Below are 24,862 nucleotides of genomic sequence, written 5' to 3' on the forward strand. Positions count from 1 at the left end.
AAGTCTGAAAAAATGAATGCCTTCCTGGTTTTCAGAACCGATAAGATGTTTAAAAGAATTTAAGAGCAATTAGACTTTATGATCCAGATTTCCAGGACACTGAAATTCTTCTCTCAGAATTATTTTCAAAAAGGGAAAAACAACAATTCCTTGATGAAACTAGAAACAATCCAAATTTAGTATCATGGCCAGAGGAAGGAACAAACTTAGAGTTATCTAATAATGAAAATCTACATTATCTAAGAAAGGCCAGAGAAGATCTATTAGAGGCAATGAAAAGTTTTTCAAAAAGACCAGATACTTGGGGGAAAATTTGAGAAATTGAGACAGGAAAATGGGGAATATCCATCAAAGTTCCTCGATAGAGTGATTGAAGTAGCAGAGGATGTGCTTGGATTTGAAAATTTAACTGAACAAAATCTCCAACACATAAGGAGACAATTTGTGAAAGGCAGTAACATGCCTATTACATCGTATTTTAAACTTCAATGCCCAGATTGGAAGATTTAAGAAAAACTGCAACTTACATATTTTCAGGTCATAAAAAAATGCTAGAAAAAGATGAAATAATAAAAGAGCTTAAAGGCAAGCTCAAGGAGGAAAATAGCACAAGTAAACATAAAGAAATTGAAGAAATAAAAAATCTAACCACTCTGCAATCATACAAACCCACAAGAAATTACACACAAAGCAATCAAAGGAGAAATGAACCCAGATGTTTCCTCAGTGGAAAAATGGGTCACATGGTCTGAGATTGTTATTTAAAGGCACAATTAGTCCAACCTAATAACAAACAGAGGTCTTGGAAAAGCAAAGTAAAGTACAGCAGCAGTAATACACAAACAAATACAAAATGTTGTGATTGTAATGGCAAGAATTCATTGCAAGCACCAAATTTAGAAACCATGGAGAGAAACATCCAACAAGGAGCGAAACCACGTTATTCACAAGTAGTCTCAGGTGCTGCCAAACAAAGTCAGTTATGAAGCCAGGTGCATGAGGTAACATCAAAAAGGAGAAATGGGAAAGGAAATGGGAAAAATGAAAAGGAAAGGGACTGCATGCAGATAGAATTTGGGGTTCCAACAGCACAAAACAAAACTAAAGAATGGATAGAAGAAGAAATCCAATTAAATAATGATGTAACAGAGATTAAAAAGAAAATTTTTGGAACAGTAGAACAAGCTACAAAAAAAGAGGAAGAAACAGAACTGGCAACAGTCTGTAATACACAAACTGCAAATGAATGAATTAAAGCACATGAGCAAACAATAGAAGGGTCCAATGGGGACGAAAATGCAATAACAGAGAACATTCAAATTATCAGACCTCCTGGAGACAATGACACGGAAAGCAGGAATGATATTACAAAAGAAAATACCAATGACATAATAGAAAAATCAACCTTAAATCCTTATGCAGAAGAATTCCAACCAATAGTAACTGCACAAGAAAAAGCAAACACAAACATTATTATGCCATCCTTAAGTCTCCATAATAATGCAATTCCCTTGCAAACTGATGATGGATTGCAAAATGAATGTTCAGAGCAACAAGGAAAGTCTGTAGCAGAAGAACAAAACTGGGATTTGAACAAAATAGAAATAGAGGCGCCTATGGTCCAAGTATGCCAACAAAATGAGAACACAGAGTTACAGCAGACTAATAGGCAGGAACTTGCAAAAGACTTGGGGAATGTAGAAATCACCAAGCAAGAGTCAGTGTAAGACATGAATCACACAGAATCACTATATTCAATAATGTTTGATTCAGAAAATGAAGAAGACCAAGAACCTTATGAATATATCAAACTTTACAATCAAGATCACAAAGCTTTACAAGAGGGGGAGACAGCTGATTTCATTAACAACTCAAATCAAGAACAACCGATCCGGTCAGAAGAGTTAGTTAAGGACATAAACTACACAATCTCATTAGAAGAAATTCTGGCAGCATTGGGAGTCAAGAATTACCAAGAACTTTGTGAAAAGTATAAGGAAGTGGATAAAGACACTAAATTAGCAGTACAACAAAATCATATACCTGATAGAAAACAAACAGAAGACGAAGCAAACAATGTAATGATCCTATCACATCTTCCTTTCTCTGATGTAGAACTTCTCACAAACTAGACTGTCAATTAACAAACTATATACAACCTTTACAGACAAGAACAGCAGAGTTGCATGAAATGGGCTTGATACAACAAACAGTACCCCTGGATTACATTGCACAACATCAAACCAGGAGACATAGTTTACTTAAAAAATTTTAATAGAAAATTGGCTACAGACATAAAGTGTACTGTACCACATGAAGTATTACTACCCCAACAGCTATAAAAGTTTCAGGGAAAGACTCATGGTTTCACTGTTCCCATGTGAAACCAGAAAAAGTTCAACATCACTGTAACAGACATAGAAGATAATTAGACAACAGATAGTGCTGAGAAATGAAAACAAAAACTGATTAACATAAAAAATACACCACAAAGAAATAATAGTAACACATAATGTTTGAGACAACTTTCCAGCCCAGAGGAAAAGCAACCCAGGGGAAAAGATTTTACATAAGCCCAGAGGAAAAGCATCAAGAAAAAAAAAAAGCTAAAATGGACAGCTAAGACTCTGAACTTTGTAAATTTGTTTATATGAGAAGAGGACAGATAGAAAATGAGACATATATAAGACTGAGTATGTTGAAATAATAAAACAAAAGTAATGTCACATATTAGGGAAATAGCATGTATCACTACATAACATGGAAGAAAGAAGAGATCCATCAGTCAACATGAGATGTGGGAATCTGAAGAAACTTGATAAGTATTAATTCAACACAACACTATTAGACACAAAACACAAAATCACAAACTGACATATTGAGACCTTGTTTATATAAACAAGTGTCTGATATTGTATTTATGCAAAATGTAAATATGTATATAGTTAGTTCCATAAGGTCTTGGGCAAATAGAAAGGTCAATAGATATTTCTATTTCACTGACATCATGATGTGGAACAATGTATATTGTTGTATTATATGTAAATAATTTCTATAAATAATTTATTAGTTTTAGTTAACTTAGAGTAAGTAGTATTAGCACTAAGATTCAATTTTCTTATAATAGTTTTGTTCAATATTTGTTGTACTGAATTTATTGTAAAACCCAAAACTACCCTTACCCAAACTTTCCTGCTAAGAATTCCTTAGAGTAGATTTAGTAAATTGGTAACTATAAAATAAATAAGTGACCTTGGGAAGGTCACAACAAAAAAGGGGACAATTGTGGAAAGGAAACTAGACTAACAGTTGGTGGGGGAAGGGGCAACTGGGAGTGGCAGTTGGGTCTTGTGACTAGCACTTCCTTCCTGTTGGGTTTGACTTCCTTCCTGGTGTGGGAGGAGGGAGGAGCTTGTTCAGCCCAGTCTGGTGTGGTGTGCCTCTTCTTGGTTCAGCCCGAAGATTCAGGCCCAATCACTTCTGAAGGTCAGAACTGTTCTTGTTTGCTTTCTGTCTACTGCTAAGATTCTGAATTAGACAAAGCGAGGACTGATATAGACAGGAGTGGGAGAAACCCTCTGCCAGCCTCAGGGGCCTGGCCTCATCTCTGAAGCTGAGGGAAAAACTCCAATCCCAACTGGTTATTAAACTTTATATTATTTGAATTCGCAGTCAGATAAGTGGACTTTGGGCACAGAAACATCAGTTCAGTCATTCAACGGCAAACAGTCCTTTTTGGACCCCTGCTGCTTCCTCTCGGCAGGGGGCATCTCTCTCCTCTGCCTCACTGAGCAATATTCCCTCTCTCCCCTCAACTCCTCCATACCCCCATACAAACCTCACTTTATCCCCAGTTTTTCCTATCCTCCCCATCCTTTCCCAAATAAATATTATAGGTGTTAAGTACCTGTAAAGGTTAAATTAATCAAAAAAAGGTCAAGTAACTCAGAAAAGGTAAGCTTAACAAAGAAGTGTGAAGTACCTCAGAAGATATAATCTAACCAGAGAAGGTGAGCTAAAGAGTGGTGAGAACTAAGAATGGGCAGTCCTGGAAAAAAGTGTCTACTGTGATTGGTAGGCATGAAAATTTAGGGGAGGTGACATAAGAGAAAATTCTCCTTAAAAGAAGGCTAAAAGTCAGTTCAAGTGTTTATTCTGAACTCAGTTCAGGAGATTCAGTGGAGGACTGGAGCTTGCTTGGAGATGGTCTTGTGTTGAGTGATAAGACTGACTCCCCCTCCCTTAGGCTCAGGGAGGCCACTTTGGCCAAGGCCTTAAGTACTGCTTGATTCAACCTGAGCCAGAGTGGTTTAAATTAATTCTATCTCTCTCTCTCTCTCCTTCCCTTAATTCCTTCTCTCCTTATTAATTAAAATCTCCATAAATCCCCAGCTGACTTGGGTATTTTTCATATTTGGGAATTTCCCATGGCAACCAGTTATTTAAAGTCAATACACTAAAGATTATCCTTATAGTTTTGGTGTTTACAACACTTAGCAGATTGGCTAACAGGAAAACAGAGGAAAGTAATGAATGCTGGAGGGGATGTGGCAAAGTCGGGACATTAATGCATTGCTGGTGGGGTTGTGAATTGATCCAACCATTCTGGAGGGCAATTTGGAACTATGCCCAAAGGGCAATAAAAGACTGTCTGCCCTTTGATCCAGCCATAGCACTGCTGGGTTTGTAGCCCAAAGAGATAATAAGGAAAAAGACATGTCCAAGAATAGCTGTGCTCTTTGTGGTGGCAAAAAATTGGAAAATGAGAGGATGAACTTCACTTGGGGAATGGCTGAACAAATTGGGGCATATGTTGGTGATGGAATACTATAGTGCTAAAAGGAACAATAAAGTGGAGGAATTCCATGGGAACTAGAACAACCTCCAGGAAGTGATGCAGAACCAGCAGAACATTGTACATAGAGACTGATACACTGTGGTACAATCAAATGTAATGGACTTCTCCATTAGTGACAATACAGTGATCCTGAATAACTTGGAGGGATTTATGAGAAAGAACACTACCCACATTCAGAGGAAAAACTGTGGGAGTAAAAACAGCAAAGAAAAAAACAACTGTTTGATTACATGAGTCAAGGGGGATATGATTGGGAATGTAGACTCTGAATGAACATCCTAGTGCAAATACCAACAATATGGAAATGAATTCTGGTCAAGGACATATGTAATACCCAGTGGAATTGTGTGTCGGCTACGGGAGGGGAGGGAGGAATAGAAAATGATTTTTGTAACCAGGGAACAATTTTCAAAATTGACCAAATTAAACAAATAAATAAATCTAAAAATAAGTAAATAAATAAAAAAATAAGAAACAATCAACAACTTTAGCAAAGTTGCAGGATATGAAATAAACCCACATAAGTCATCAGCATTTCTATATATCTCCAACACATCTCAGTAGTAAGAATTAGAAAGAGAAATTCCATTTAAAATCACCCTAGACAAGATAAAAAACTTAGGAATCAAGACAAACACAGAAACTATATGAACACAACTACCAAACACTCTCCACACAGTTAAAACTAGATCTAAATAATTGGAAAAACATTGATTGGTCATGGGTAGGACGAGCTTACATAATAAAAATGACAATCCTACCAAAATTAATTTATTTATTTAGTGCCATACCCATTGAATTACTAAAAACTTTTTTACTGAATTAGAAAAAAACATAACAAAGTTCATTTGGAAGAGCCAAAGATCAAGGATATCCAGGGAAATAATGAAAAAATGCAAAGGAGTGGCCTTGCAGTACCAGATCTCAAACTATACTATAAAGCAGTGATCATTAAAACAATTTGGTATTGGCTAATAGACAGAAAGGAGGATCAGTGGAATAGACTTGGAATAATTGACCTCAGCAAGACAATCTATTACAAACCCAATGATCCCAGCTTTGGAGACAAAAATCCACTTTTTGGTAAAAACTGCTGGGAAAATTGGAAGACAGTATGGGAGAGATTAGGTTTGGATCAATATCTCACACCCTACACCAAGATAAACTCAGAATGGGTGAATGACTTGAATATAAAAAAGGAAACTATAAGCAAATTAGGGGAACACAGAATAGTATACTTGTCAGATGTTTGGGAAAGGAAAAACTTTAAAACCAAGTAAGAGCTAGAAAAAAGATCACAAAATGTAAATTCAATAATTACATCAAACTAAAAAGTTTTTGTAAAAACAAAACTAATACATCCAAAATTAGAAGGAAAGCAACAAATTGGGAAACAATCTTCATTACAAAAACCTCTGACAAAGGTCTAATTACTCAAATTTACAAAGAGCTAAAGCAATTGTACAAAAAATCAAGTCATTCACCAATTGAAAAATGGGCAAGGGACATGAATAGGCAATTTTCAGTCAAAGAAATCAAAACTATTAATAAGCACATGAAAAAGTGTTATAAATCTCTTATAATCAGAGAGATGCAAATCAAAACAACTCTGAGGTATCACCTCACACCTAGCAGATTGGCTAACATGACAAATTGTGGTATATGTTGGTGATGGAATGCCATTGTGTTCAAAGGAATAATAAACTCCAGGAATTGATGCAGAGGGAGAGGAGCAGAAGTAGGAGTACATTGTACACAGAGAGTGATACAGTGTGGTACAATCGAATGTAATGGACTTCTCCATTAGTGGCAATGCAGTGATCCTGAACAACTTAGAGGGATCTATGAGAAAGAACACTATCCACATTCAGAGGAAAAACTGTGGGAGTAGAAACACAGAAGAAAAACAACTGCTTGATTATATGAATTGAGGGGATATGATTGCGGATGAAGACTGAATGAACATCCTAATGCAAACACCAACAACATGGAAATAGGTTTTGATCAAGAACACATGTAATACCCAGTGGAATTGCATGTCGGCTATGGGAAGGGTGGTGTGAGGGAAGGGAGGGAAAGAATATGATTCTTGTAACCAAGGAATAATGTTCTAAATTGACTAAATTAATAATTTACAATGAAAAAAAAAGAAGCATCCACATATTGAAAGAAAGGTAGACTCAGGGTGCTGAATGAGGCATTCTTTTGAACAAAGACAATGAAGGAATATATTTTGCTTGATTATGCATGTTACAAGGATCTTATTCCCACCTTCCCCCCACCCCAATGGGGCAAGAATTAAACTTTTTCAATTAAATTTTTTAATTAAAAAATGGGAAAAAAAGATGTGAGACTGGAACTTAGGAGACAGATTAGAATTAGACATAGATCTAAGAGTCATCTGCAATGAAAGAAGTAAATGAGTTAAGTCTTTCAAGATCACTGTGTTGACTGAAATCAAAATGGTATTCAATAATCAATAGATCACTGGTCAGAAGACCTAGTTAGACACATTCAGAATTATAAGCATTGCCTGTTCTATAGATGGCATTGTGCTAGGCATAGAGATAACAATACAAAAGCAGAAACAAACAAAAAGCAGGCCAAAATGTCCATTAGCCTCTGAACTCCCAAAATACACTAAGCACAAAAGGAAGTCAAAATGAAGGAAGTCAAGAAAAAAAATTCAAAGCCATATAATTATGCCAACTGATTCAGAAAAAAAAAATAGTACTATAATATGATGGAATATTGCTCTGCTGTAAGAGAAAATAAATGTGAAGAATACACAAAAGTGTGGGAAAATGCAAAATGAAACAAGCAGAATAAGGAACAGAATGACAGTAACAATCTAAACAGAATAACAATGATGACAAAAATGAAAACTGAATGTTGTGAAATGTCTGAGTTTGACCCTCCAAAAGATGAGAATGTACCTCCTTCCTTCTTCTGTAGAGGTAAAGTATGAGTACAGAATCTTCATTAAAATGATGAACCCCATAAAATTTTCCATTTATTAAGATTCAACAATAGATTCAAGGGAGCAGGTTGCAACTATATTAAAGAGCATTAAATCATACTGAAATCTTTTGATATGAAGTTAAATATTAATAAATTTACAGAATTAAGCTATAGTTTCTCAAAAAAATCTCTAATCACTAGACATGGTGCAAGAAGCTGCTCAGATATATGGTTTGTGTTTGGTTTTTTCCCTCCTGGGATTCTTAGTGTTTTGCATATGCTTTATACCATGGATAATTCAGCTATGGTTATAATAGCTAAGATTTCTTTCACCAGTGATACAAATTTTCTAGGAAAATCTATTCAGTTATTAATGTAAAGATAGTAATTGAAATGAAAAGAGAAACTTTTAACTTGCTCTGATGTTGTATTTTAAAGAAAAAAGTAGTGTCAATGGGGATATATGTATGCTTCTGTAAATCTAAAGGGCCAAAGGGCAGGTTGGTGTCTTAGTGCATGGAGAGACAAGTCTAGAGAAAGGAGATCCTGGGTTCAAATCTGGCCTCAGACACTTCCTAGCTATGTGACCTTGGGCAAGTCACTTGACCCCAATTGCCTGGTCCTTATAGCTCTTCTGCCTTGGAACCAATATTTGGTATTGATTCTAAGGTGGAAGATAAGTGTTTAAAAAACAAAACAGGGGGCAGCTAGGTAGCTCAGTGGATTGAGAGCTAGCCCTAGAGACGGGAGGTCCTAGGTTCAAATCTGGCCTCAGACACTTCCCAGCTGTGTGACCCTGGGCAAGTCACTTGACCCCCATTGCCTAGCCCTTACCACTCTTCTGCCTTGGAGCCAAGACAGAAGGTAAGGGTTTAAAAACAAACAAACAAACAAAAAAAAACCTTAAAGGAGCCACAAGGAATAAATAGATGGCATAGTTATTATACTAAAATTACAAAAGCCTCAGTCCCAAATCTAGCTTTAACACTTAGTGGCTGTGTGATTATAGTCAAATCACAACTTCTAAGCCTCAGTTTCCTAATATATAAAAGGAGGATAACATTTGCCCTATTTACCTTAGCTATTATGAAAGAACCCTATTAAAAACACTAACTCTGCCACTACCCATTCAGGTAGAAATGTCAAGTTTATTGATAAAATGAACATTTGGGTAGAAAATCTCTTCTCACCTCTCAGTAGCATACCTACCCCTAGCTCCCAGATTATCTTGTGGTTTCAGAATGTACAGGTGCCCCATGAAATATCAAATCTGTTTACTAACATGTAACATACCAGGCATGGAAGTATGGTTGATGTATTAAATACCTGATCAGATCAGTTAATGATCAATGTATAGACAGTTCTATGGGCAAGAGAATTCCTGGGCCTAAGACACAAAGGCTTAGCCCTCACCTTGTCAGACCTCATTCCTCTGAAAAGCTCATGTCAGGTGAATCCCCACCTACTCTGATTGTGTCATTGTCTATTCCACCAATGTTAAGACCTATGTGCTATGTTACGTATTCATTGATAATCTCTCAATCCACAATAAATGCTGGAGTGAGGGGCGCTGCTCTTCCTCTTGATTCCTACAACCTTGGAGCTCTTTCTTCTGTCTCTCTTTATCTTTCCTAGCGCCACTCTTGGCCACGTGCTGTCTATCTCGGAATTCTTACTTCCACGTGTTCTCTTATTTTTCATGTTTTCCTGTTATTAATTTTCCAAGAAAACATCATAGGAGCACACACCGCTCCCCATATCAATTAACTTGTCTTTGAGTCTTTATTTATCACCCATCTTCCTCAGGCTCCTTCCTCCTTCTCAAGTTATATCCCACAAAGAAAAATTATATAGCAACCACTGGACAGATTGCTATATAACAGGATAAGGAAACTGAGGAACCACAGAAGGCATGTGCAGGAGACAAGTAAAACTGTGAAAAACATAACTTTTTTGATAGCACTTTACATAAAGGAGGAAAGATAGATTTGGAAAGAAAGGTAAAATAAAAGATATCAATAAAAGAGTTTAATATGAGTAAAAATTAATTTTTTAAAAATCACTAAAAAGACCAAATAAGTAGCAAAGGGACAATACTGGTCCTGGGCTACTGTAGAGCATTTTTAAATGCTTAATAATCTCACTTTTCTTTACAGTAAAACAGAGAATATATAAGATGGAAATGAAAACTCAGGAAAATCTCAGAGCACAGGAACTAACTTTGACAATAATTTAACTAAACAGGGCCTTGAGTTCACATTAAACTATTCCAAAATATCATTCAAATAAATTGAAGCCCCAACCTCAGGTACTTTTTTTTTTATCTCTTAAGAGAGTATTTTAAAAGGGTGACAGCTTAATTAAAGGGAGTTCTGCAGGGGGTCAAAGTCTCTGGAACTTGGTCCACAGAGACATGTATTAATGAAAGCAAGTATCAAAGAAGTGAAATCATCTGGGAAGAAGTACAAGTGAAGGAATGACAAGGATCATAGCAAAAAGAGTCGGGAACTCCTTTTGCACACAACTGCATTAATGATATATGTCTGCTAGCTTCTTCACGTGTGCTACATATGAGCTGAGACAAACTTCTACTACTTAACAGATAAATCCCAAACAGACCAGAATTAGTACCAATGTATTCATTCATCATCTCTATGGCTGAGATTTCCTAAAACTACATATGTAGCCCTCATCTCTCTCCTAACCTCTATACCAACTCCCAACCCTACACACTTCACACTTTAGTCACAAGGGCCAGCTTACTGTTGGTCACACACAGCATTCCTTCTTTCTCCTTCATGCCTTTACAGAGTCTATCCCCCAAGCCTATGATGATATTCTACCTCACCTCAATTGTAAGAGGTTGATCCTTGCAATTTTTAAGTTCCAGTTCCTATAAGAGGCTGTTCTTGATTCCCCCAACTGTCAGTGCTATGCCTTCCTCTTGGCCTCATAATCAATTTGTCCATATCCTATAAGAACATAAGCTTCTTCATAGCAGAGACTGTCTTACTTCTGTGATTGTATCTCCAGTAGTGTCTAGCACAGTGGGCAATTAATAAATGCTTGTTGACTGACAGATACAAGAAAAGATACCTCTTCAGTAGCTTTTTAACTCCACCTCTGCTTCAGTTTTCTAAGTGGGTCATGTTCATGTTTCATTTTCTATTTAAAAGGTTCGGGGGGGTGGTGGTGGTGGTGGTAGGCAATGCTATTCATTTCCAATGTGCAGAAGTCATCAGTTGATTGGTAAGACAGAGCAGAAAAAAGAAAAGGGAGACAGCTAGCTAGAAAGCACCATGCTTTCACAGCTTAAGAATACCTCCCTCCCAAATCCCTAAATGGGGATTGCCTAGCAATTAATATTATCACACTCAATTTTATCTTCTCTAGTTATATTTTGCTACCTGCCCTAATTAAAAGAATGTGTGGGGGGGGGGAGAGCAGCCATTGGTGGCTCAATGGATTAAGAGTCAGATCTGGAGATGGGACATCCTGGGTTCAAATCAGGCTTCAGACACTTGCTAGCTATGTGACCCTGGGCAAGTCACTAAACCCCCCTCCCCCACCCCTCATTACCTCATCTTTATTGCAATCCACAGTATTGATTCTAAGACAGAAGATCAGGGTTTTAAAAAAAATTCGGGAGGGAGGTATTGTAACTGTGAAAGCATGGTGCTTTCTAGCTAGCTGTCTCCCTTTTCTTTTTTCTGCTCTGTCTTACCAATCAACTGATGACTTCTGCACATTGGAAATGAATAGCATTGCCTACCACCACCCCCACCACCACCCCAACCTTTTAAATAGAAAATGAAGCATGAAATCTACCCCTTTATTTTCTATGCATTTTAGAATCTTTACCTTCCTTCAAGGCTGAGTTTTAGTGCCACCTCCTAAAAGAAGCTCCTCTTAGTTCCCCTAGTTGTGGGTGTTTTTCTTTCTCCCTTTATATATTACTGACCTTTTAACCTGGAGGTAGAATATAAACTCCTGGATGGTAAAGGCAGTTGTTTGAGTTGGTTTTTTTTTTTCGTTTTTGTGTTTTTATCTATAATGCTTTGAACATAGGAGGCATTTATAAAAGTTTGCCAAATGGAACTAAATTGAAGGAAGGTACAAAATACGAGTAAATATTACTGCAGACGATGAAAAGCTATAAAGTTAGTCCAAAGAGTGAGTCAGGATCCAAAAGGCTAAGATCGGCCAAATACAATGAAATTGAAATTTAAGAGAAAAATGTGAGATCCTACACTTAGGATCTCATCTTCCCGAGTCCAAAAAGGGGGAGATGGAAGTACAGAACAGCTCATGTGACGTGGCAGTCAAAAAAGCTAACTCAATCTTCGGCTGCTCTTGGAGAAGCATAATGTCCAGAAAAAGGAAATGTTCGTTTCCGTAGTCCTGGCCAAATCTCCTCTAGAGTCCTGAATTCGGTTCTGGGTGGCATATTTTAAGATGGACATACTAGCTAGTTGTAGGGAATCCAGAAAAAGTAAGCAGATTTTGTTACTTAGGGACTGAATGGCAATATTACTCTAGTGAAAAGAAGACTTAGGAAATATTCAACAGCGGTCTTACCCGATGATACCACCCTTTAAAATACTAGAAGAAGGCTGAGACTTACTGTGTTTGCCAGAGGACAGAACAAAGTGCAGAGTGGAAAACCTCCTAACAGCTGAATCCAAAGGAGAAGGGGTTGTCAGAGAAGACAGTGAGTACCCCAGCACCAGAAGTCTCCAAGGAGCATAATTCCCAAGGTAATGGAGGACGTTCTGGCTCGGGTTCAGCTTTGACTGTCTTTCGGTGGAATGGTTCGGACCGGAGATTTTGGGAGTCCGAAGTCCCGCGGAGGGAGGGTGAGTGAATCGGTCAAGTGGAATAATTGTTAGGAGAGGAGGCCTTGGGAGGGGCTGAGGACACCTGGAGAGGAGGGTGCGGACGGAGAAGGGGCAGAGGAATCTGGGGACAGAAGGAGGCAGGGAGGGGAAAGAGGGGCTGGCGGAAGAGGATGAGGACGCATGGAATCCCTCCGCCCTATTACCTCCTTGTCCGGGACCCACTGCGGTTCCTCGAGGCCAAAGGGGCTTCCGAAGGCCCGGTGCTCAGGGACCATGCGCAGCCCGCTGGGCGAGCGCACCAGCTTCTTTCCATCGCGGCGAAGGGCCGCTCCACCAGCGGTCGCCACCGACGAGGAGGACATGGCTCCTCGTCCGGTCCAGGGGTGCCCCAGCTGACAGTTTTCCAACCTTAGCCACACAACCCGTCCCACCGTAGAGAACAGCCCAGTTGTCCTATCTACACTCCCACCGATCTCCGCTGCCCAATCGCTGACATAGCTCCGCCCTCGTCCGTCCTCTCTTAACCAATTCAGAGATAGGGCACCACCCATACTACGCTCATGCGCAGGAAGGGCGAGGAGGGGCGAAGAGGCGGGCCATTCCCTTCGAGGCGTAAAGAACCGGGAATGGACCAATTGGCAAGTGGTGCCACAAAAGCAGCTGCACAGTTGATTGGAGGAAGTAGAGTGGAACTCCATCATTGGACTGGGTGGCCGCGCAGAGCACGAACCGCGCCAAGAGAGCCCTGCAGAATCGAGCCGAGCCGAGGCGAGGCGGCCCGAGGTGTGGGCATACGGCATGCTGGGGAAGGGTGCTGGCTCCGGGACCTAGGATGTCCTGGGAGGCGAGGTGGGTGCCCGAAGGGCCCGGCTTCGGGAGAGTTTGGAGCCTGGGGTATATCGCGGCTTGCCACTAGCCTGCTAGGCGGAGCCTGGAGCTGCTCCGCTGCTGGCGGGGAGGGACCTGAGTGCCTGGAAGGGCAGCCCCGGGGAGCAGAAAATGGGGGCTTCCAAAGAGCCAAGGGACCTCACTTCCTCCGGAAAGCTGTCCTTGATGACACTCGTCCACTTCACTCCCAACCCCAACTTCGACTAACTCATTTTTATGTAACACTTTGCAAAGTGTTTCCTGTCTTAAAGTTAGGTAGTGCAAGTATAGTCTGTTCATTTTACAGATGAGGTAACTGAGGCTCAGAGAGGGGATATGATTTATCCTAGAAGCAATCAGTACGATTTGGAGTATTAGAGCTTCTTGAACTGGAAGTGAATGTTTACAATGTTGTAAATGTTGGAAGTCTGAACTATTCTTAGGTAGCGTGGATGTTGGTTTGGAAGGAGACAGAGGGGAGGAGAGGAGACGTAAGAGATTTACAGTAGTAGAGGTGCTAAGTAATGTAGTCTTGACTAAAGTAGCAGCCAAGTGAGTGGGCAGGAGACCAAATGGTCATTTCGGAGGTAGGACTGAGAAGACTTGCTAGCTGACTGGATATAGGGGTTCAACAAGAGGGAAGAATTAGAGATGATTCTTAAGTTGTAAACTCAGACTTGAAGGAAGATGATGTCTATGGCAAAAAATAGTAGAAAGAGGAATGGGTTTGGGGGGAATGATAATCAATTGCTTTGTTAAGGTTGAGTTTGAGATACTTATGGGGTGTCCAGGTTGAGCTGTCCATGACACATTTGGAAATGTGGGACTAGAATTCTGGAGGGAGATTTGAGAGTCATCTGCACAGGGATGATAATTGAACCTCCTATGAGTTTATTTAGAGAGAATGGAGAAAGTAGAAGTCCCAAGACAGAGCCCTGAGCTATTCTTAGGTCATAATACATTAATAATGAATGATGTAGCAAAGGAAATTGAGAAAAAGTTGTCAGGAAGGAGATAAATAAAATGTCACCTCAACTATGTAGCATTTAAAGCTCTTCACAACTTGGTCCCTTCTTGTCCCTCTATTCTCTCTTCAATGTACTCTACAAGGCAGGCATACTTGCAGTTCCTCCTATAAGACTTTCCAACTCCTGGCCTGTGATTTTGCACTTACTGTCCTTCCATGCTGGAAGTGTGCTCAGTCCCCACGTCTGCCTCTTGGAATCATCCATTTCCTTCAGTTTGAATCAGCTCAAGTGTGGTCTTTTGCAGCAAGTCTTTTGCAGGCCCTTAATAGTGCCTTTCCATCCAAGGTTACCTTGTTTCTGCTTTGTATGTTAACTTGTATATGCATACATTGGTTTCCCCAATAGATGTAAACAACTGTTTAATTTTAATCTCTGTATCCTCTCTACCTTATACAGTCTCTGACATACAGTAGGCCTTTACTAAATGCTTTGAGAGTGTCATGAATACCCAGTGGCTGTATATTTAGGTCTGGGAGTCAACTGCATAGAAATGAACATTGAACCTATGGTACTTTCTAAGATCACTGAGAGATGACTGTAAAGTAGGGATTCTTAATGCTTTTTATGCCATGACTTCCTTTGGCATTCTTGGGATGCCTACAAGTCTTTTCTAAGACTAATATGTTTAAATTAATAAGATAAAAAAACAGGATTACAAAGGAAACCAATTTTATTGAAATAGTTATTCTCACCACCACCAAAAAAAAAAGTTCACAGAGCCCAGGTTAGGAGCTGTGATGGCGAGAAAAGAGAAGTCCTAAAATGGCATAGGGACATTCTGTTGGGTCAAATAACATGTATATATACAAGTATATACAAGAAACATAAAAAACCCAGCTATGCAAGGAGCCTTCCAATTCTAAACTCAATGGCTATATAGTTGATAATTTTTTAAATCAGGCTATAAACTCCCTGAGGGCAGCAACTAGTGAGAACCAATTTAATCCAGTTAGCCCTTTGTGCAAGTATTTAAACATTGTATTACCCCCAATATCCTGTACTATAGTTATTGTAATATTGAATGGCTTATTAGTACTTTAAAACTAGAAGGAACCTTGGTAATTATAGATCATTGTCATTTTATAAATCAGGAAACTGAGGGCTAAGAAGAAGTCACTTGAACACAATGAGTTAATGGCAAAGTCAGGACCAAAATCCAGGTCACCTAATCCTTAGTCCAGTTTTATTTTCATTGCATAATGATGCCTAAAGGGAATAGTCCTAACCTTCTTTTTCTTTGTCATTATTACCTTTACCTATCCTAATGCTTCATATCAGTTCTCTGCTTGATCTTTCAACATGATAGTTGTCTAATTCTCCTTTCCCCTCCGAGGACATAGGCACAAATGAGGTAGGTTGGAAAGAACACCAAGGTCATAGCAAAGCCCAGGCAAAGTGCTATGAATAAAAGGAAAAGGAGGAAGATTAAGCACCTTTTTGTAGATGTAATCAGCTCCTACTTTCAGTGGTATATTGTATGGTTCAATTTAAAAGCTTCCAATGCCATATCATGACATGGAATGGTCCCTGGGGTCTTCATGTACATCCTAGTATACCATCTCTGGAAGACATCACCAATCTTGGGAGAATTTGAGAATATGTTGTGTCTTAGGATCAACTTAATAGAGTATACAAGGTTTTTATCACTAGAAAATTAGCCACCGTGATCAGTTTTTTTTCATAACAATTCATGAGACTATTGTTTATAAATAATTTTCCCCCTTTGGTAGGGAGAATATTCACAGTGTGAAGTTATGAATCTTTTGAAGTATTGAAGAGATGTGTCATAGCCTCCTACCAGATTATAAGGTAAGCTCCATGAAGTCAGGACTGGATTTTATTTAAACATTAAAAGAATATTTAAGTTTGATTTTGACATATTTTGCTTTTATATTACAAACACAAACTATGCCTACTTCATAAAAAGTCTTTTGTAAAAAAGTAAAATAATTAGTTAAAACTAATAGTACAACAGAAAGTGACACATTGTGGAACTATCGAATGTAATGGACTTTGCTACAAGTAGCAATACAATGGTCCAGGGCGATCCCAAGGGACTTATGAGAAAAAAATGTTATCTATATCAAGGGAAAGAACTGTGGGAATAGAAACACAGAAGAAAAACATATGACATCACTTGTTTATATGGGTACATGATTTGGGGTTTGGGTTTCAAAAGATGGCTCTATTGCAAACATGAATAATATGGAAATAGATATAAAGTTATAACATTTGTATAACTAATGGAATTGCTTATCAGTTTGGGAAAGGAGGAGGGAAGAAAGGAGAGAGAGAGAATGTACCATGTAAACATGGAAAAATATTTTTATTTAAATTAAATTTTAAAAAATACCTAATAGTACAGGGGCAGCTAGATAGCACAGTGGATAGAGTGCCAAGCCTGAAGTCAAGAGGACCTGGGTTCAAATTTGGCCTCAGGCACACTTGCTAACTGTGTGATCCTGGGCAAGTCATTTAACCCTGATTGGTTAGTCCTTGCTGTTCTTCTGTCTTGGAATTGATACTGATAGAAGGTAGGATTTTTAGGTGCAGGTAAGCAATACTACATTGACCTTTTAGGGAAGTGTTTGCAATATCTGTGGCATCTGTAGCATTCTCCCCTACCTCTATTTTTTTAAATAAACATCTATTTTCTCTCCTTCCCATGCCTCAACTTAGAAATTTCTTGTAATACACAGGCAGTGTTTTAAAACATGTAAGCATTTTGTACTGACCTGATACATTCCAACAAATAAATAGTTCCACAAAAACAAAATACATTTCTCCAGATGAGTTAAAATTGCCTAATCAAAGGATTGCATTTTATAGAACTTTCTGCTTTTCACTTTATGGTACCCTAATTGTTAATTTAAAAAAGAATGGCTATGTTCTTTAACTTTGGTAGTATGAATTTTAGATTTACTCCATCCTGCTTAGTCTAACAAAACAGGAATGTCTACACCCCTACAAGGGTTAAATGTTGAGAAGGATGGCCTATGACAGATATGTGCTAGCAAATGACAAATCAGAACCAACTGACAGACCCCCTGGGCTGTCCTAAGTCAAGCTTAAGCTACCATTGGTACATGTGAGATGCAGGAAGTGGTCTATATATTCCACTCCACTTCCTCTTTCCGGGATCATTTCGTAGAGAGGTGGCTCTGGCTCTTTCAGTGGAGAGGTGGCTGATGGCAGTGTGCTAAGCGTCTTGGCATCTTGGTGTGGCTGCAGCTATTGTCCGGGTTTGGGCTATTGTCCGGGTTTGGGAGAAGCTTAATATCGTAGGTCAGGTGAAGCATCTTCTCTGAGCTCTCTTGGAGTTTAGGCTGATTCCTTTTTCCTTTACCTTCCAAAACACTATCCTCTTAGGATGCCCCTAATCTTCTGAGGAGGCCTGGTGGCAGAAGTCTTTGAACTCCCCCTGGCACAGGCTAGGCCAGAGAAATCCTATACCCTTTTCTCTCTCTTCTTCTTAATTCTCTCCCTGTATATTAATTAAAACACCATAAAATCTCCAAACTGACTTGAGTATTTTATTTGGGATTTGAATTAAATCCCTGATGACCAATTAAATTTATATTCAGTCTCTACCCTTACCAGTAGTATGATAACAACTTGTTCTCAGCCAGTTTTGTTATCTTTTACTATTATCTATATTTGAGATTAAATAGTCATTTGTTCATATGGTTGTTATATGGCACTTTCCCCCCATGATTTGTATGTCTTTTCATATATCTCTGAAGGCTTGAACATTGTATTATATATAATATAAACTATGTTGGTTTGTTGACTGGCATTATTTTGGTTCTCATTTTTGTTATAAAAAGTAGTGCTGCCAAGAATATTTTTGTACATTTGAGTCTTCTTTGCTGGCAGTAACTTTTGGGGGGTATATACCCACGAGTGGAGTCTTAGGTCCAATGGTATGAACAATTCAGTTACTTTTATTGAATAACTGCCCATTATTTTCTGCAAGTGTTGTAAGGATTAAATTTAGGGGTTTTTGACTAATATATTATCCTTATGGTCACCAGGGATTAATTCAAATCCCAATAAAAATACTCAAGTCAGTTTGGAAATTTTGTGGTTGTTTAATTAATATAGAGGGAAGGAATTAAGAACAAGAGAAAGGGAAAGGGGTATAAGATTTCTCTGGCCTAGCCTGAGCCAAGGGGAGTTCAGAGACCTTCTAGCCATGAGACCTCCTCCAAGATGAGGGACCTCCTGGGAGGATGGCGTTTTTAGGAAAGGTAAAGGAAAAAAAAGTAATCAGCCTAAACTCTGAGAGAGCTTCAAATTCAAAAGGTTCACATTTCAGCACTCATCTCATGGGTCCTCCAACAATGAATTTACTTTCTTTTGCCATTTTAGGGAGGTAGCTTAGAGAGGAAACTGGGAGTGAGCCTCAGACCTAAGACAACCCAAGTTCTCATACAGCTTGGCTGTTGGGGCAGTCTCTGCAAATGCCTCAAGGCAGAGAGAGAGAGAGAGAGAGAGAGAGAGAGAGAGAGAGAGAGAGAGAGGGAGAGGGAGAGGGAGAGGGAGAGGGAGAGGGAGAGGGAGAGGGAGAGAGAGAGAGAGAGAGAGAGAGAGAGAGAGAGAGAGAGAGAGAGAGAGAGAGAAAATAGTAGATTGGATTCCACGGGGAGTGTGACGGAGCCAGGTATGAGATGGCAGAAATGAGTGAGAAACCAGGCCATATTGATTACAATGGAGCCACAGCAGAACTCCGATCTATCTGGACGACACAAAGGCATCAACCATCCAGTGATCCAAAATTAATACCACACAGGTCGGAGACATGATAGAGAAAAGTCCCAGGTGAGAGAGAGATAAAGAAGGAAATGAATTAAAGATGGAGCTTGGCCTCCAGCAAAGACAGACATAGGTGAGAGCTAAGATCCAAGAGAGAGAGAAGCCCACTGTGGCTGCTTTTAATGTCTTTGATATGCAAATATACACAATACATAGGGATGATTATCATTGGTTAACGACAAGGTATAGGTGTGGTTTTTCTTAGCCGGGTGAACACAAAGAAACCTGTTTTCCCGCCTAACCTGGGGGAAGCTGGGATCAAGGGTAAGAGGCTTTCCTAGCCATGCGCAAGACTGAGCATGCTCTCTTCTAAGCCACTCTGTACATTCTAACTGTTTCCCTTGTCCATAGCTAGGTGTGGACTGCTACAGCTGTGTAGTCTTGGACAAGTGCTTTTATCTCTTAGTGCTCTATTCTCTAAACTGATAAGCTATAATAATACAAGGAAGATCATCATTGGCCGAGGAAGATCCTTGCCTGCAGCTCCATGAAGCACTTTCTGAAAGCACATGTCTAGTTCCTAACTCTGTTAATTCTCTTTGCTAATTGGATTAATGTGAGGTCCCTCAGAGTTATTTTAATTTCATTTTTCTCATTATTGGTGAATTTGAACAATTTTTAAGACATTTGATAGCTTACATTCCTTCTTCTGAAAACTATGTATCCTTTGGCCACTTTGCCTTTTGGTAAATAGTTCATCATTTTATATATGTAAAGCACTTTGCAAACCATAAAACCCCAAATGCTAGGTTAAAAAAAAATTATGTTCATTAATTTATGTCAGTTCCCTTGTTTTTGGATGCTAGAAGTTATTGGCATTAAAGATTATAATTAAGTTTGGGTTTTTCCCTCTCTTACATCCTATTTTATAACCTCTTGTCTTGCCAATCTTCTTACACCTTACGCCCTTCCACACACTCTGAGATCCATAGATATTGGCCTCCTCCTCCTCACTCCAACTCTAAATTGAGCATTTCCACATTCTTCTATTCCTGGAATGCTCTTCTTCCTCATCTCTGCCTCCTGGTTTCCTTCAAGTCCCACTTTCTACAAAAAAGAATTTCCAGGTCCTCCTTAATTGTAATGCCCTTCTGAGACTATCCCCATTTTATCCTGTATGTCTTATCTGTATATCTTTGCTTCCATGTTCTCTTCACCATTGGTTGGTTGTTTTGCTTTTCTATCCATATATGCTTAGCACAGTGCCCAACATATAGAAAGTATTTAATAAATACTAGTTAACTGAATTCATATATATTTTAAAAAAGCATCAGTAGACAGATGTGGTGTACCTGTTCCTCCTCCCTCCATGTTTCTTGGTTCTATTTTTCCTGGTAGAATATTTTCTTATTTTTCCCTTGTTCAACTCATAAGATTGAAGTGTGCATATGTGTAATCTCTCCCTACTCTCCTTTTCTGCATTCTTCTCTTATCTTTGTTTGAATGATCTTCACTATTAAGTCATTTCATCTTCTTATCTTTCCCTTCCCTAAGTCTTCTGTTTGGCCGCCTTTCATGGGATTAGTCCATAGCTTTTTTGTTAGCTTAAAATCTTAGATGCAGTGAGACTATTAAGGATTGTCACATGTCTTTTCTTGCTAAGTCCAACCAACAAGTATTTATTATGTACCCTCTTTGTGGCAGACATCATGTTAAGCACTAGAGAAAAGCAACAATTATCCCTGCCCTTTAAGAAATTAGTCTTTTGGGGGAGAGCACATACAAACAACTGTGCAAACAAGATATATATATATATATATATATATATATATATATATATATATATATATATATATATATATAATCAATTGGAGATGATCACAATTGAAAGGCACTAGAATTGAGAAGGGCCCTAGAACGACTTCATGCAGAGATAAAATTTTAGCTGAGACATAAGGAAGCCAAAATAGCTACAAATAGAAATGAGGAGAGTTGAGAATTCCAGACAAGGGTGAGACCATCCTTTGAAAATACATAAAGTGGGGAGACATTGTCTTCTTTGAGGAATAAAAACAAGGACATCATTGTCACTGGATCATAGAGTATGTGTAGAGGAGTAGGGTGTAAGAAAACTGGACGGGTAGAGGAGGACCAGATTGTAAAGAGCTGTAAAAGTCAAACATTAAACTTTCTTTTTTTATTCTGGAGGTAATGGGATAATAAGAATCCTCCACAGTTTATTGAATTGGAGGAGAGGGCAGAAGGAAAATTCAACATGGTCAGACCAGCTCTTTAAGAAAATCACTTTGACAGAAGAAAGTCCAAAGGTACAGAGACCAACCAGAAAATATTTCAAGAGACCAGCCATGAGGTGCAAAGGGCCAGTACAAGGGTGGTGGCAGTGATAGGAGAGATGGAGACATAATGGAAAAGTGTTAAGAAAGTATTGACAGAACTTGGCAACAGGTTGGGTATAGGAGGTAAGATAGAAGTTGAGGATGACATGAAGCCTGAGTGCTCTGAGCCTGAGATAGTGCCCTCCCACAGTAATAGAGAAGTTTAGAAGATGGGAAGGTTTTTGGGAAATGATAATGAGTTCAATTTTGGATTTATTGAGTTTAAGTTCTATAAGGGGTAAAAATTATGGTTGGACTGAATATTTGAGAGTTGGTCGCCAGGGATTTAATTACTAAATCCCAATGAATTACTTAAATCAGAACAGCTTTTTTGGTAGTTTGTTTACAAATAGAAGAAATTAAGGAAATGAGAGAGAGAAAGAGAGAGAGAGATACCTGCTCCAGCCAGGCCTGAACCAGGCAGGAATTCAGAAACCCAGCAAGAGGGGGTTCCAGAGGATTAAATTTAACATGACTTCCAGCCACAAGCCCTCCTCCAAGATGAGGGGCCTCTCTAGAGGCTAGTATCTCTAGAATGCCAAGGGAAAATGAATCCCAAGATGATGGGCCTCTCCAAAGGCTGGTGCTTCCAGAAAAGCAAAGGAAAGGGAGTCAGCCTTTTCACTCACCAAGTGACAGTCCAAAAGGAAGCAGTCTGAGATCTCCAGCCTGTGTTCCTTCATGGTCAAGTTCCAAGGCAAAGACCCCCTCACAGGAAGTGACCACGAAATTTAAAGGCAGTTCTTTGCATCACTTCCTGTGCCTTATGTGTACCAATGGTGTCTTAAATGTGGCTTTGGCCTGCCTAGGGGGCAGTCAGTTGTTCTGATTTGTCACTTGCTAGCACATGTGGGTCATAGACCTTCCTCCCCCACACTAAATCCTTAAGTGGGGGTATCTACATTTCTGGTGGCTAAAATTCTAAAGAATGAGTAGGGTGGAGTTAATCTCAATTTCACAGTTCAAGATGTCTAATAGACCGGTTGAGATGGGAGACTGGTGGTTAAGGAGAGACTGGAGCTGGATAAGTAGATCTGAGAACCATCTCCATGGAGGTGTTATTTGGACCCAGGGGAATTGATGAGATGACCAAGTAAAACAGTATAAAGGGAGAAAAGGGGGCCCAGGAGATAGCCCTGGGGTACACCCATGGTTAGATGAAGATGTTGCAAAGGAGACAGAAAGAGTGGTCAGAGAGGTGGGAAGAGAACCAGGAGAGAATGTCTCAAAAGCCTAGACAGAAGGGAATATCCAGAAGAAGAGGATGAAGGGCAAAGTCAAAGGTTGCAAAGCAGCCAAGAAGGATGAACATTTTAAAAAGACCATGAGATTTGGAAATTAATAGATTATTGGTCATTTTGGAGAAAAGTTGATTTATGAAATTGGAAGCTAGATTGCAGAGAGTTCAGAAAAGAATCAATCATTGTCAATAAATGTTTATTAAGTGCCTACTATATATATAGGCACTGTGCTATGTGCTGGGGATACAAAGAAAGTCATAAGACAATACCTGCCCTCAAGTTGCTCCTAGACCAGTGTTGGTGAAGGTTTTCAAATTCATATGCCCAAACTGCAACTTCAAGCTCCCTGTAAGCCCCACATTAACCCCAGAGAGCAGAGGGAGGATCTGGCTTTGGGTGGCTGGACAAGGAGGAGGGTCATACAAAAAATGTCCTCGGGTGCTGGGAAGAGGGGGAAACAAAGAAACTACCTGAGTACCAATTTGGTGTGCACATCAGTACTTCCCCAACACTGTCCTAGACTAATGGAGGAAGACCACACATAAAAAGAAGATGAAAAACTGGATGGGGTGGGGAGAAAGGGAGACAAATTACCTGGCACAGAACCGTGATGCAATCATGCATCTGAATTGCAAAATGATCTAAAGAGGTCTAAGTTAATGAATTGATGTCATCTTGAAGAATAATGAGTTTCTGGAGATGATGAAGTCCAGGAAAGTAGCCAGATGGGAAATGATGAGAATTCCCTAGACATCATCATTAGATAGTGGAACATCTGAGAGATCTCCAATAGCCATCCTTCACCATTTCCAATTAGTGGAGAATAAGAGGAAAGGAAGTAGAGCCACTGATTATAAATGTTCTTCTTAAGGAATTAGTCACGAAAGGGGAGAGAGGTATAGAACAATAGCTAGCAAGAATGGTCAGATTAGCCTCAGACACGTCCTAACTGTGTGACCCTGGGCAAGTCACTTACCTACCCATTCCTATTCCTGACACCTTACTGCTCTTGTACCTTAGAACTAATACACAGTATTGATTCTAAGATGGAAGGTAAGGGTTTGTTTTTTTTAATGGTCATATAAATTGGGAGTTTTTTGAGGATGTGAGAGACATGGTCAAGTTTGTAGACAGCAGGGAAGGAACTAATAAATAGGGAGAAATTGAAGATTGATTAGAGAATGGAAATCATAGAGATGACAGTCTGCTGGAGAGGAAGGAATGGAATCGAATCTCTTGTATATGTAGAAGTGTTTGCCTTGGCAAGAAGGGCCACCCCTTCATATGGCACAGGTGTGAAAGAGGAGATAATGTAGGAAGGCCCTTAAGTTATATGAGAAGATGATATAAGAGGAAGCTCTCAGTAAATGACCCCAATATTTTCAGTGATAGATGAGGCAAAATGTTCATGCCCCAGTGGATTTTTTAACTTTTATGCTGTGTCTTTTTTCCATTGATTTTATATTTCAGAGAGTTATATTTCAAGTCCAAATAAGTATAAAATAAGGCAGAAGGAGGAAATAGGTCATTATTTTTATTTAAAAGTCTACCTTTATTCATATAATAATATATTCTCTGCCAAATTAATTTTTCCTGGGTATGAGCTATTTCCTCTTCCTCCTGCCTTATTTTATATATCACTAGCTTTTTTTTTTTTAGTCATCCAATTATTGGTAATAGACCTGGCCATTTTGAAATGGCATTATTTTTATGAATTAGATCCTCTTGAAACCATTCTCATTGACCCCCTAAATTCTAGAGCTCCATTATCCATATATCCAAATCCTATTGCACTGTTTCCACTCACCCCAGGAATCCCAATACATCTGGGCAACTTTCTTGTATGTTTACCTGAAATATAGTATTTAGGATTTTAACTTTATCATTTCTTTTGGAAGGCCAATTCTCAAATTCTCTC

At 39.0% G+C, this 24,862-nt stretch overlaps 2 protein-coding genes across 12 annotated transcripts in view; one reads left to right on the forward strand and one right to left on the reverse strand.

Annotated features, from left to right (window-relative positions):
• ZFYVE21 (zinc finger FYVE-type containing 21) overlaps positions 1–13,223 on the reverse strand; it is a 48,002-nt gene extending 34,779 nt beyond the window's left edge. For all 3 annotated transcript variants that reach the window (XM_001373129.5, XM_007473506.3, XM_056811209.1), the window contains exon 1: positions 12,861–13,223. In XM_001373129.5, coding sequence (XP_001373166.3) covers positions 12,861–13,208 — 348 coding nt within the window. In that variant the 5' untranslated portion in view covers positions 13,209–13,223. The remainder of the gene's footprint in view (positions 1–12,860) is intronic.
• A 101-nt stretch (positions 13,224–13,324) lies between these two features.
• The window catches only part of XRCC3 (X-ray repair cross complementing 3), a 60,218-nt gene continuing 48,680 nt past the window's right edge, over positions 13,325–24,862 (forward strand). For 7 of the 9 annotated variants that reach the window (XM_007473499.3, XM_007473505.3, XM_007473504.3 and 4 more), the window contains exons 1-2: positions 13,372–13,506; positions 16,283–16,361. The gene's annotated coding sequence lies outside the window, so the exon portion shown is untranslated. Of the gene's footprint in view, positions 13,507–16,282; positions 16,362–24,862 lie in introns of all 9 variants that reach the window. The other 2 variants (XM_007473500.3, XM_056811206.1) reach the window with 1 other exon arrangement.

Source organism: Monodelphis domestica, chromosome 1, assembly GCF_027887165.1.
Source record: "Monodelphis domestica isolate mMonDom1 chromosome 1, mMonDom1.pri, whole genome shotgun sequence".
In the NCBI taxonomy this organism is placed as follows: domain Eukaryota; kingdom Metazoa; phylum Chordata; class Mammalia; order Didelphimorphia; family Didelphidae; genus Monodelphis; species Monodelphis domestica.